The sequence below is a fragment of the Zosterops lateralis genome, assembly GCF_965231275.1.
Source record: "Zosterops lateralis genome assembly, chromosome: 5".
NCBI classification, from domain to species: Eukaryota; Metazoa; Chordata; class Aves; order Passeriformes; family Zosteropidae; genus Zosterops; species Zosterops lateralis.
In genome coordinates this window covers 50,604,190-50,618,828 of record NC_139766.1, presented here as the reverse complement: position 1 = coordinate 50,618,828, position 14,639 = coordinate 50,604,190, and the positions used below count along the sequence as shown (strand labels likewise).

At 39.6% G+C, this 14,639-nt stretch overlaps 1 protein-coding gene across 1 annotated transcript; it reads right to left on the bottom strand.

Moving 5' to 3' along the window:
• Nucleotides 1–1,375: 1,375 nt before the first annotated feature.
• On the bottom strand, nucleotides 1,376–13,853 carry LOC310910024 (alcohol dehydrogenase 1). The gene is made up of 9 exons (XM_083862433.1): nucleotides 13,675–13,853; nucleotides 10,846–10,947; nucleotides 9,556–9,694; nucleotides 7,385–7,472; nucleotides 7,056–7,275; nucleotides 6,112–6,372; nucleotides 5,502–5,637; nucleotides 4,104–4,242; nucleotides 1,376–2,697 (listed from the first exon to the last, which is right to left on the bottom strand). Exons 1-9 carry the CDS (start codon nucleotides 13,690–13,692, stop codon nucleotides 2,673–2,675), a joined length of 1,128 nt encoding a protein of 375 aa, XP_083718559.1. The 5' UTR covers nucleotides 13,693–13,853; the 3' UTR covers nucleotides 1,376–2,672.
• Nucleotides 13,854–14,639: the final 786 nt, after the last annotated feature.

Below are 14,639 nucleotides of genomic sequence, written 5' to 3'. Positions count from 1 at the left end.
ATCCTGCTGATCAGCCCAACCTCTAGGTGATGACATACTCCTGTCTTGGAGGTGAGCAGCTGTCTCTAGAGCAGACATGCACTTGTGGATCATTGTTATCTGTATTTCGGGTAAACAGGAATGTTTAGCAGTTTTTCCCAAGAAATTACTACTTTTTCATACATTTGTTTGCACACCTCTGGTAGCCTCAATCAGACCATGAACCATGCTGATGATGTATAATTTCCCAGGAATAAGGAGTTTTAGAATGAACTTTAAAAGATTTTCAGTATTCAGCCTGGTCAACATGCTGCATTAAAACTAAATAAATCTATCCTGACTTCCAGTATGATTTATGTATCTTGTTAGAGAAAAAAAAAAATCACTTGTCCAGAGCAATTTTTTCTCACTTGTCCAAACATGTGATAACTCCTGAACAAATCATGGGCTTGTTGTCTCCCAGGTATCTGTGTAGCACAGTTGTTTTTATTACTGAGATCTGTGGTCTCCATCTGGTAACCTGGAAGCATGGGAGGGAATTATGTTGTTTGGGAATGATCATTTGGCTTTGATGCACTGTCAAGGAGTGTGATCTTAAAACCATGGGAAAATAGAGCTGCCCACTGGAGCATGTGCCATTTCTGGGGGATGTGTCTGGGTGGATGGGATGTGGTGGGAGAGCAGAAACATGGGAGTGCTCAGTTGTACACAAAGCCAAGTGATGTTCAGTTAAACACTGCTGTAGTCCAAGGTCTGAGGAAACACCATTTGAGCTTTGTCTGGTGGTTAGTTTGTTTCTTGGGAAATTACTGGATTTTTCATGTCTTTTGTGGATTTTTCATGGTGTCATCATGTGCTGGTGGACAGTTGGTGCTCTCATGGGGCATGTGGTCTCTACTAGCTCCCAGGAAAGCTCCTAAATGGAGGCTTACATAGAGCTGTGCATGAGGTGTCCAGAGCTCCTGGACCCCCCCTGGAGTACCTCAGAGCCAGAGTCACTAGGAAGGGCAGTCAGAAACCTTCTGTCCAAGCTATACGATCACACAAACAAATTCATCTTCAGCTGAGTGTTGACAAGGGTCTGCAGGGCAAAATACTCTGGGAAAGTATGAACTTTTTGTTGTTTCCCAGTCAGAATACACTTCATTCCTTCATGTGAAGACAGATCTAGATGGCTGCCTTATAAAATATCCCTAATAAGAATGATTTAATAGATTTATTATTTTGGACTCCAGCAACTATCCTACTAAAGATACTAACAGCTGGCATTTACTATATGCTTGGCAGATGACAACCACAAAAATGGGTTTTGCATTATCCTGAAGAGGATAGAAGTGAGGTTTATTGTACTTTAGCTCTTTTACACTGACAAGTGAAGTTCAGCTCTCAATTTTTGTGTAAATTTGGCTGAAGTTCAGCTCTCAGTTGTTGTATAAGTTTAGTTTGTAGACATGTTTAAAGATCTTCATCTGTTAAACTGTAATCTCTTGTCCTCGTATCATTAAACTAGCTGGGCCACTCGAAGACTCTTTCTGCTGATACAAACAGGTGAGTCATCAGTAGCACAGTCCCCTTGTTTCACAGGCTCTTCTACCCAGCTGCCATGCATGTGCATGTCTGCGAGCTCTGATTAGTCCATGATAAAAATATGTCAATGTTGATCATATTTACCAAGATAGAAATAGCCTCTTTCCCTGATTTCACATTGCAAATTCAGAAAACAGTAAGATGCTTTATGTTTGAGTTGTTGCAAACTGTTACCAGTCACCTGTTTCTTCCCATTTATTCTGTATTCATACTTATGAAATTAAGAAGCCTCCCCTTTATATGATGGAAGCAAAAAACAATACCTGATGCATATTCTTATTTCTTCACACTGCTTCCCAAACGTGAGAGACACTTGTATAACTTGGCCAATGGTCTAAAACCACACCGATCAACCTAAAACAAGAAAGAGGCAACTTTCCCAAGAAAGAGGGATAAAGGTAAAAAAAAAACAAACCCAAAACACCAAATACAAACCACAACACAGAACAGCAACACATCAGTTTTACATAAAATGTTTGGGAGTGTTAATCTGGTAAAATACTGAATGGTGAGACATTCTCTAGTACCTAAGTTTATGATTTACTTAAATTTTTAATTCAAACACATGGTGAGCATAAATTTTAATTTCTGCTGTATCATTCCTTGCATATTAGGCACTGGAATAATACAGTCATTCAGGATGGATTCACAGTTCTAACCTACAGTTTTACTATGCTGAACTGCATGTACAAATTTCTTAAGCTTGCAGTGTTATGGAAGCCTAAAGAAACAGTTTCCTTCCTTTTTATTTTATTAAAAGATGGCATATTATAAGTAATTTTTAAAATTCCAGCAGATGTTTTTATAACACTTGTGACAGGGGCAAGTCCTGTAATTCAGGACCATAATAATAACTGGCTATTAAAAAAATTGCAGCACAATATAAAGGATTAAAAACAAGAATGAGGAGAAAGAGGTAGAAGGAAAAAGATGGTTTTATTTATAATTTCTCTGCTTGAAATATGGGGTTTGAGCTTGATCCTTTTATTCAAGGGTAGTAGTATATCTTTCAGAAATGTCTTGGTTAGCATTTCATATAAGTTCTATTGGAGGATGGTGAAGTTCATACTGATGCTGAGCCACCTGCTGCTTAACATCTGGGAATCCTAAAATGTCAGGACACAGCGGATGCTGCAATACAAAATGACAAGTTAGTGACTAGAAAATCCCCTGGGCTGACATCAGCAGAGCACTGCTGTTTCCTCTGATAATCTGTGCCATTGCTGTCAAACAGTTACTCTCTCCCTGCCTGCCCCCACCCCAGCTTGCAGCAAAATGATAGCAGATGCCCAAACTTTGCTGCAGATGTAGAGAACAGAATTCACAGAAGACTGCAAAGCCTTCACTGATGAAGCCCAGAGCTCCTGGTAATTAATTACCAGCTACAGCCTGAGAAGTTCCTCAGAGAGGGGCTTAGACACGTTTCCGCTTACAGGGTAACTGGTACAGCTTATTCTGCACTGTAACACTGAAGTATTATACTCTGTAAAAATGATCAGCTGCAACATGCCTCCATCTTCAGGCTGACTGTCAGCATCATAGCAAAGCTGCTGGCGTTTCTGTCCTCACCACTTTCCCATTTGTTATACTAAAAACTAAAACTAACATTTATAGCCCATGTAAAATAAGGACAATCAAAAAATGAAGTGTGTGCTGTATTGTTAGAACCTGAGAACAAACCTCAGGGGCTGAAATTCTTCTGCTACTTGCTTTTTGTATTCAGAGCGAGTAATATCTAAAATAACTGCTAGCAAATGACAATGAAAAGAAAACATGAATATAATTCTCCAGACTTTGTAAGTTATAAACATCTAGAACTTTCAAATAACGTAGTCCCTACACATACTAAGATACACAAATGTTTTTTCTACTTCCTCCAAGGACAATTTTCAAATCCTATGGTGAATCTTGTCAAATGTCTCTGTCAAAAAGTATTTCCAATTTCAATACCCTATGAAAACAGTCTGAGCTGAACTTTCACAATATTTGAGGAAAGAACAAGACCTAAATTCTGAGTTTGCCGTGTATATATATACCAAGTACTTTCCTTTTTTAAAAGCTCTGAAGTTCCAGTGGCTTTAGGACCAATTGGACTGTGACTCTCTTCCCTAACTCACAAGAGGAATAGGCTATTTCTGTGTTCCTGGTCCTCATCCTGAAATGTTTCTTGGAATATGATGTAGTTAACCCTTGGCACTCTACAGCTTGGCCCTCCCATGTTCACTTGGTTGTGTGCTTCTTTCCAATGGGTACTGGGAAGAGACTTCCTCAATTGTGTAGTCTTTTCTCCCTTTGACACCCAGTGTCTCTGCTCAAACTAGAATCTGAAAGTTCCTCTGCAAGGACCCACTGCATTTCAAGAGCTGAAGGTTTTCTGGCTTTATTACTCCAGCTGCAAGCCATGGGAACACACTGGGATGGATTAAGGGGCTTGCTGGGCTGCCTTCCCTATTCTCTCCTGTGAAGTCAGACTTTGTCTTACTATACATCTCCTTTAGGTTATTTATACAGAACCTTTACAACAAAACAATGTTTACCTCTTTCCTGTCCTTAGAAGATCAAATCCTTCATTGATCTTTGTCCAAGGTAGTGTGTGGGTTATTAATGGATCCAGAACAAACGTTTTCTTCATGTAGTCAGCAACCAGTTTGGGAACTGCGTCTTTACTCTTCCAGCCTGAAAAAAACCCCACAGAAAATGCATAACGAAATTAAATGCTTCTGAAAATACATAAAGCCCAGGCCATCTTAAATTTTTAGATAAACTTTCTGTAGCAGAGTAATAGGATGAAATGTGGCAGCATGGCTTTACCTTTGTAACACAGGGTGCCAGCAGGAAACATGGGACAAAGTGCAGCTATTCCACATATGACAAACCCAGCAGAATACCAGTACAAATGTCAGTCTTTACAGAATACAAACTTTTCCCCACAATAAATACTGTTTCAACTTAATCACATTTCATACAAAAGCCAGAGTGCTGACATCCGTGTTGGTAAGTTGAAACTTGATTGTCTGCTCAACACTGGGGAGTGGGTGGTGGATGTGTCTCTCTTGTCTGACAAGCACCACTAGATAAAGCTGTCATCAATAGTAGGATACCCTTCCAGAGGAACCTGATTGGTCTATGCTATTTTATTCAAGTGTCTTTTGAATACATGGGAGGAACTGGTTATGAGTGAGAAAATCTGTTGTTGGAAACAAGTTTTCAGTGGCCTTTGTTTTGAGTGAGCTAGAACTAGCTGAGTGTGAGACTGCTGAGGGAGCTCCAAAACGAGAAAGAATGGAGACGGACTGTTGGCAGCTGGCCAGGGGTTAAACTGGGGTCTGACCTCTCTGGAAATCAGCTGAGTATAAGCTCTGATGTCCTTTAGTCCTGACTCTCCATCTCTTCTGCTATATCTCCCTCTCTTTCCATTCCTCTTATTCTCCTTTTTGCACTTGCTCTTTTTCTCCCCTTCCTCTGTCCTCTCTCCCTCTTTATGATTTTCTTTTTTTCCCCCTTTATCTTCTATCCTTTATCTCCTCTTATCTCTCTCCTTATTTTTTCTCCTCTTTATTTTTATCCATCCTCCTTCCCCCCCCCCATTTTCTTTTTCTCTTTTGCTTCTCTCCCTCCCTTTTTTCTCATTTTCCCCTCTTCTTTCTTCTTTCCTCCCTCTTTTTCTCTATTTTCTGCCTTTTTATGTCTTTCTTTCTCTGTCACTTCTTCCCTTTCTTCCCCCTTCCTCCCTTTCTGTATTTTCCTTCCTTCTCTTGTCATTCACTAACAGTTCATATAATTAATTCTTTTTCAACTTCTTTGTCAGCAAAATAGCCATCAATACATCAATTACTTCTAATAAGACAGCCTAAGCAATCTGATATATCCTGTTTCATTCAAGAAGATTTACAAGTTTTGCAAGACAGTTAAATCACATCTTTCCAAGTCCTTACCTCCAAAGACAGAGCCTTTCCAGCTGCGACCAGTGAAGAGGAGCATGGGATCCACAGTGATCTTTTGTGCTGTAGGGGGTACTCCCACAATCACACTGACTCCATAGTTACAGTGGCAACAGGCTAAGGCTGCAGCCTGCATTAGAAACAGAGGAACACCCAGAGTCAGGCAAGATTTGTCCTTGGGGCACAGAAGTTTGAAATCCATCTCCTCCTCTCAGAGCTCAGCTTGCAATTCATTTTTTGTAACTGAAACCACATAAATTGTCCACTGCTCACACCATTGTATCTGCTCTCACTGCTTAAGTATATCCTAGCCCATTTTTTCTAAACTATTAGTGGTAAGCCATTTTTGGAGAGCAGATAATGGGCTGTGTGAAATGTAACCACCCTGGTTTGGCCAGGGCACTACAGTGAAGTTCCCTTTCCTAAATTTCTGAGTCTGCTTCTGTCTCTACATCTCAGTGGCCGATAGCTGGACTTAACAGGTTAGAAGTTAGCTTGGTACTCTGCCAGTGGCTCCCAGCTCCTCCACCTCAGTGCTTGGTGGCCTGGTGAGAGAGTGCTAACGAGCTAATGCCTCCTGTCACCCCATCTTTTAGTTGCATACCATGGTATCCGTACGGCCAATGACCTCGAAGGAGTAGTCCACACCCCCGCCTGTCATTTCCATCAGCACTTCGTGGATGGGCTTATTGAAATCTTTAGGGTTGATGCAGTCAGTGGCTCCCAGCTGCTTGGCCTTGGCAAACTTGTCACTATTGATGTCCACGGCAATGATGCGGGAAGCTCCAGCCACCTTGCAGCCCATGACAACAGAGAGGCCAACTCCTCCAAGGCCAAAGACTGCACAGGTGGAGCCTGGTTCTACCTATAATAACCATGTAAACATGGCATATTGTTACAGGCTAGGGAAGGTACCATACATTTCCTCGTTATCAACATGATTTCCCTTAAGCCACTTCTTGCAATTTAGAGATTACCTACTGAGACATGCATACCTGCTAGTGCAGTAGCCATCTGTACTGCTATAATGCTACATGTGACTAAGAGAAATTGTCCCTAAAATACATTTCTGATACCAGGTTTTCAGTATATGTCTCAGCTTCAGGTTTAGACACACCTTTTTTTTTATGATGCTTTATATTCCAGTGGTGTTAAGATCTGTAGTGTCACTCAACTGGAGACAGTGCCTGCTATAAAACTCACGTTCATATATTGCTATAATTGTGAGTGTTGCCTATATAGGCCTCTGTGTATTCCTAGACTTCAGTTACAATAAAAAAATGAACTCTGTTGTAACATTTTTCTAGGGGTGATAAGGCTATGAGGGAAAACAGTATAGATGGTAATAAACAATTTTACTGGATTTTGAATTGAAGACTTCTGAGTACCCTAGAGACAGAATCTGAAGTAGGCAAAGAACTAGTATCTTCTTTCCACACTGAACTAAACAGTCTATACCTCCTGGCTGCCATGCTGACAACCCACTTGAAGGCTACACAATCTTGAACAGACACCAAAAATATCAGAAACACCCACCGCAATATTTACCTTGGCAGTCTGCAGAGCAGCCCCATAGCCAGTTGAAAATCCACAGCCAATTAGACAAACTTTTTCCAGAGGAGCAGCAGGATCAATTTTGGCCACAGCAGATTCATGTACTACTGTGTATTCAGTGAAGGTACTTGTACCAAGAAAATGACGAACTGCTTTTCCTTTACAAGTAAATCTGGTGGTACCATCAGGCATTAATCCAGCACGTGTACCAAGGCTGTTTGAAAGATGACCAGAAATAAATGGCAAATGAAACTTGTTGTTTGTAAGCAGTTTTGGATAAAGCCAAATCAAATTAGGGTTGTAAGTAATCCAGGAAAACTTACTCAGTTTCACTGCACAGGTTACCTCTGGTGTTTAAGCAGCTCTTGCACTCCCCACACTGTGGAACAAAGAGTGGAATAACCTTGTCTCCTAGAAATAAAACAGTAATGACAGAGGATTAAAAAAGGCAAACAAGAAGCATGCAGGTAAAAACATGAAGCAAATATATTTAATCCCCAGGCAAATATGCACTAGGTTTTATTTTCTTCTGCTGCATTTGTAAGATGAACCATCTCTCTGTGTTTTATATAAAAGACATAATTAAGGCAATGTTATGATAACTAATTTTGATATGCAAAGTTTCTGGTGTCTTTCCACAGAACTGAGTCAGACTTGTGTCACAAAACCATGTTATTTACTGACACTTCTGAAGTACTTACTCAGCAGTTTATTGCACTTTCTGTGTAAAAAGAAGGTGGTAATACACCTTCTTTCAGGAAAGAAACTGAGATAAAAATTGACATCCACTAGGACAGCAGATTGGAGTGCCAAGATAACAGGGCTGTAAACTATGCATACAAAGAATGGGGAATTAAGCATTGTTTTTCTAGTCCTTTTGAGCACCTTTGCTATATAGCAATCCTATTACTGTTACATTGAGTAAAGGCAGGTAAAATATTTGGCTGAGAAGCAGTGGCACACACAGCCTAAGCCAGCATCTCTAATTCTTTAGCACAATTATGTGATTAACAAAGTAGCACATAGCTTCTCAGTGCAATTTTTTACTCCTGTGCAATTTCCACAGCAATGATACATGGTAAATACCTAATAATCTCTAAACAGGTATTTCCTAATACATATCAGTTTATGATTTGTCATTTCTAAAATATGGCTAAACCTTGGCACATTGAAAGTCATGGGAAATTTTTGATTTCCACCAAAAAATGAAAAATACCTACAGAACATTAAATGCCTCTACTACCTCGACCGTGATTTAACTTAGAACTGTGATATGGGCTTAATAATCATTTTGCTAAAGAAACGTTGCACAAGTTGAAGCCTTTTTTTTTCAGAACTTGGAGGTGTAAATTAAGCAACGTCTGAGAAATATGATTTTGTGCATATATGTGTCCAGGCCTGTTATTTAAGCTCACCTGGAAACACGGGGCAGCTAGAATTAGGCAACAGAGAGATTTATGAATCCAGACATAAGAAAAAAAAGCAGCTAGAGCTGTCACTGAAATTTGCAATATACATATTTTTTTAGAGTTAAAGCAGAAATCTCTAATAAATTTTTTTGTTACACACACCAACTTGCTTTGGACAGACTTCATACTTATCAGTATGGACAAAGACACTGGAAGTGCAGAGGTGTTAAAAGTGGGCTACTTGGGTATCATAACAAACTGCCTGGAAATTGAGTGATTCTGTGTAGATTATTTTCACTGCGTAGATTATTTTCACTGCATATTTTCTCTTGATAATTTAGGCCTTGTTAGACCTCTTTTGGTCCTATAAAAGTGTAGAGGAATCCCATCTCATCTTGCAGGAGTTGGGTGAAAATTGTCATCTTTCGCTGACTATCCACACACTGTGGTTCAAAGAGAACGTAGGGAGAGGAGCAGCTGGTCCAGATGAGTGTCCTCAGAGCAATCCAGCCCTGAGGGAACAGTGCTGCCTCACCTGCACTGGTGCTGCCCACATACAAATCCTGCAGCAGAGTGGGCATCCCAGTTGTGCCCTGATGCTTTTAAAATGAAGTAAGACTTAAGTTCTGGTCAACTGAAATCAATGGATTATTTAGCTTTTAGGAGAATTAAAAGGTGCTTTGCTATGTTTGTAATCTGGTGCTTTGCTTTGCCTTATTCTTGAGAAAGGTGAGCTGTATAAACTGTGTTCAGAGAACATGCAGCTAATGCCTGATTTCATATGAACAACAGCAAAGACTCTACGTTCTTAGTCCCACGACAGGAAAAGCACTAAGTAGGTGGAAAGCAAGCTGCAGATGTTTTTGCCGAAGCCAAAAGAAATTGAGTAGAAAATTCTGAAAGTAAATCAATATTGGAGACACAGAAAGGCGTAAACAGTAGGTTTATATCCTTTGAGATATCCTTGAAAAAAATTGAAACTGGAATATTTTCCCGTGCAGTGAAAGTACTCATGAATATAATAGGTTTTGACTTGAGGAGTCTGGAAACGCAGCACAGGGTTTGTTTTCACTGCTGTTTCATACCTGGTTTGACTGAAGTCACTCCTTGCCCAACACTCTCCACAACACCAGCTGCTTCATGCCCAAGAATTATTGGAAAAGGCATAACCAGTGCACCGGATACCACATGGTCATCAGAGCGGCAGATCCCAGTGGCCATGATCTGATTGACAGGAAAGAAGAATATTTCTGCATTTAACTATGTCAGGTCATGAAGTGAAATGATATTCTACATTTGGAGAAGACACTTGCTTCTCTCCAAAATCCAATATGCACACAATAAATCTACAGGTAAAACAAATTTAGTTGTCCGATTGAAGATTTTCATGGTATTTATTAGTCATTAATCCTCAGGGAAAAAGCTCCTTTGTGAACGTTTGCCGTGCAGTACTGAGGTCTTTAGGGAGTTGGATGGATTTTCTGTAGAACCAATGTTCTAGCAACACAATTATATAGGCAGAACAGAGTAAATTAAATTATTTCTAATATTTATATATAAATACTTGAAAAGTGTGTAATAGTATATAAATATTGTAAAATTATGTAAATACATGTTAAACATCACATATTATTTATAAACATGGAAATATTGAGTATATTTTATGTTTATCATATTTAGACTATATGACAATATATAATAGATCTTTTATAAAAATGATGTATTATACAATGATTTTATATTCTAGCTAATTACATAATAATTTTATTATTGTACTATGTATATATTTAAAATATTTGTACCTGATACATTAAAAAAATAAGCTACATCGTGGTTTATATGACATTTTGCCTTTTCTTGCAGCTACAACAGCACTATTTCTTTTGAAATATTCAGGTATGTTTACAGCTTTTATTCTGACAAATGGATTTGTCAACCCCATGGGAGGATTTTCCTCATATCTGTAACACTTGAAACTGCTCAAAAATTAAGGTGGACGCTGAATTCCACTGAGGCAAACATCCAGGTAAAAAAGGAAGCTCCCAGGCATAATGAGCAATTTCCTAGCACAGATTCAAACAAAGCAAAAGAAATTATCTTCCTCCACACTGCAGAAAATTCTGATTTTTCTCAATTAGAAAAGCAGATGTCCGTACATAAAAAATACAGCCCTGAAAAACTTTTTTTTTTTTTTTAAAGAACCTCATTATCAAATTAAGGACTTTAAACAGGTTCCATAGGAGCTCACTGATTAGTAACTACTTTCTAGTAGAATGTTTTCTGACTGGGTTTTAAAAAAAATATAGAACTAATTCTGATTAAAAGCAACATAGAATGCAAGTAAAAGGAGTTGTTTTAAATTTTATTTTTAATACCTTTATGCGAACTTCATGTTCTTTTGGTGGGGCCACTTCCACTTCCTCAATACTGAATGGTTTATTGGCTTCCCACAGCACTGCTGCCTTGCATTTAATAACCTGCAAACAGAGCAAAGAAAGGAGGAATGGCACTGGCTTTTCAAGTCACCACACGGACATCCATTCTGCACGTGGAACTCCTGCTCATATTTGTGGAGAAAAGAGGGAAACTACAGGGAAGAAAACCAAACAACAAAAAAGGTCAGCTTAAGCCTATTGCCCCACCTCCCCCCCCCCCCCAAGATCATACCTGACTTTGCTCATATTTCTGTCACATTAAGTTTTCAGCTGCATGTGTAATAGTCTCCTAGGTAATAGGATACCTTAACAATTCTCACTGCTCCTTTGCTAACTTCCTTGGTCAATTTCTTTTGCTGTGTTGGATTACTTTCTGTATTTGTATCTTCTTGAAGATGGCACACTAAATGATGTCACTTATCAGGCTGTGATAAAGTCTGTATTGCCTAGAACTGTCTTTGTTGGGAACTGACAAAATTGCTAAAAATGGAATTCAGAGCTAGTACAGATTTATAAATATTCTGTTAGGGCCCAACTTCAGCCATGAAGTGATGGCTGAAAGGTCACCTGTGCAAGCTGATGTAGCACTACACAGAGGTAATCTTGAAGAGTCCCTTTAAGTGCAGTATTATCCACGCTAAGGTACCCTCCTTCTGAAAAAGGTTATCTAACTCAGGTGGATTTACCTACCCAACTACCCAAGGCGGTATTTTTTTCATCTCCTAGACTGAAGTTTGTCCACTAACTCTTCAGGCATAGCCCTGGTAATGACAGGCTTTAGGGCTCCTCTGACCATCTGCCTCTGAGAGAACAATGCCCTCAGGAAAGAGAAGAGCATTGTCCACACACATCCCAGGCTCTCAAACAGGTTTCCTCTCTGCAAGCTCAATCCTAGTGTATTCAAAAGCAGTGGGATCTCTCTGTCCCCATAATTGCTGTTCCTCCTTGGACATGTTTAAAGATCTCATCTTAGGTCTTTAAACAATCCCAGTCCCAGAAATATGATTTTCCTGGGTGACACATTATAAAGTCCTCAGTCATTCTGTGAAGTCTGCTGACTGCAAGTGTTCAAGTGGCATTATCTTGAGAAGAAAATGGAGGGGAATCAGTTCAGGATGCAAGAAGTTTAGCACATGCATATTTATCCTGTGTGACTGGGACAACTTAACACCAGTGTGCTGTGCAATTCACAGGGGAAAACAACAAACAAATTTTTAGTATCGAAGCTTTTGAAGTAGAAGTAGAAATAATGTCTGATTATCCACAAACTGAAATCTGGTAACAAAGAAAATAATTACTAGGAAATACTAAACATATGAAATAAAATAGCAGACTTTCAGCAGCTAGACACAGAAGTGAGATAGGCACAATGCTTTGAAAAAACTGCCTCAAGAGATATTTGCAGTAAATTTAAATATAATGTTTCTATGTAAATGTGATTAGTGAAACATTCACGAGTGTGGTCAAAGGTCACATTTCAAAGGGCACCAACTTATTTTTTTTAAAAAAGGCAGTTAATATATTTATGTGGTATCCAGTGATGATTTCATGACTTGCAAAGCACTTGTAGTGTTCCTGAGAACAAAGGTGGCCAAAAAGTGTGGATTGCCGAGAACAAACAAATCTTCCCTATAATTAGACATTAGTTAATTATGCATTGTTCTGTCTGTTTAGTCCCTGTGAGCTTTTACCGATTGCAACAGGATCCCACAGATGCAGCAACAACACACTATCCCCCACTTCATCTGCTAAGACCAAACTGCCTTAATGGTTCTTTCTCTGCTCGTAGGTTCTAGCCATGTGAGTTACTGTGGCAGGAGAGGACAGGTGTAGAAACACATCCTTGTACAGGACACGCTGCTTGGTTACATAAATTGCACTGTTAATTCTCATGTTATTCCAAGATAAATACAGTGATATCAAAGCAGTTAAGCTTCATCACAACATTTCATTTACTGTGCTGCATCCAATGCTGAGTAGAGGACTGAACTTGGTGAATTTACCTACAAGTAAGCTACAATTAATTTTGCACTTGCAGTAACTCAGAGTTAAAGAGATTTTTTTTTTCTTTCTCTTTTGGTTTTAGAATAGTGAAGACAGCTGGCAGTAACAGCAAATGATCCTGGAACTATCTTAAGGTGCATTCTAGCAAGGCGCATGCATTCAGTTGTTTTCCATTTCTAGTTGTTTGTCTCTTAACCCCTGGGTTAAGGGACAAACATGTGAAATTTACTTCTGGCCTTTATTAACTAAAGTCTGAGACTTGTTATATGCATATTCAAATTTAATGACTGTCCTAATGCCAACACAATTCACCCTGAAATTTAACACAGTATTAGCTGTATTTTCTTTTTAGAAAACAAGCTAATAGAATTATAAACTAAAATTTAAAACTACTATAGGATCTCAGAATGGAAACTGGTAGAACAGATAAATACATTGATCTAAACACTTAGTACATTCTATCATATTTTAAACTATTCAATCTAAGATTAAAACCAGTTAGCTAACCCAGACGGGATGTTATTCTTATTCTGGTGCTGTTACCTTTTGTTGCCTCAAATAAACTATTGCCTTAAAGAGTTAACAACTATTTCCTAGGAAACTACAGCACCCTGAAAATAAAAGCAGCCCTCTGTACCAGCTTCTGTGCTATATATATCTGTGCTATACCACAAGGACTTACAGTGTCCCTGCAAAAAATTCACATTTAAAAATGCATTACTCAGCTGCAGCAAAGAAACTTTCCTAATACAAACTATTGCTTACTTTGCCTGCAGTGCTCATGTTGACTGGTGTGTCTGTTTCGAATCTTGCCGCTGCTGATTTCTTGCACCAAGAACTCAGTCACCCCCAGAGCAGCAGGGCTGCCAGTAGCACAAGTCCTCTCCAGCACACTGGAAACTGATTATACAAAGTACTCCTGCAAGTGGACTGCTCTGATCTTCTAGCCAAGCCTCCCAGCTGAGAGTCCCACCCCTTAATCAGAAAAAGTGCTAGAATAAGAGTAAACACTCATCTGATGAAACCTCACTCTTTCAGTGCTTCCGTCTTCCTGACTCTTTTGTCATGCTTTTCCCTACCTTTTTTTGCAGCCCACCTGTGGTTGCCCTCAACATCATGGGACAAAAGCAAGACCCCTGGCTGGAAGCTATTTCCCTTTTTTCACCTCCCTGGCTGCTGCCCTCCAAACCCACCACTCTCAATGGCACTGTAGGTGCAAAGAGAAACGGAGAGAGCGGCTCTTGAATTCACAGTAGCAGGGACACAGTGAGAACCCGAAGGCTTTGCTGATAAACTTTGGTGACACTTGTAAGAGCCCAGCTCATCCATTAAAACATGGGATTGTGAAAGCTGCTTAAGAAACATACACTGACTGTGTGGCTGTGGCTCTATCTGCTCCTGAATTCTTAGTTTTACAGTCCAGCTACTCACTTATCTGTTGGAATGCTTTCACTTCACTGTGTGCAAGGACAACATGCCAGCCATGCTGATGGGAAAGCAAAAATCAATAAGTCAGAAGTGCTGCGACAGAATGTTCTTTACCACATGCAACACCCTGCTTGTTTTGTGAGTGCCTGATCTGTTGGCTCCATGCCCACAAGCACAGCCCCAATCACTGTTCACACGCAAACACACACGCTTTCTCCTGGCACTACATGCTGGTGCAAGGGATTGGGTTGAAGTCAGCACTGCATGCCTTTTCCAGGGACTTCAAGCCTCATCTATTTTTA

Excerpts from the sequence above, each read along its gene's own strand:
- LOC310910024 (XM_083862433.1), bottom strand. Across the intron at positions 7,276-7,384 it reads AACCTGTGCAGTGAAACTGA|CCTTGGTACACGTGCTGGAT; the intron begins GTAAGTTTTCCT and ends TCTTTCAAACAG. Across the intron at positions 2,698-4,103 it reads CTTCTAAGGACAGGAAAGAG|CATCCGCTGTGTCCTGACAT; the intron begins GTAAACATTGTT and ends TTTGTATTGCAG.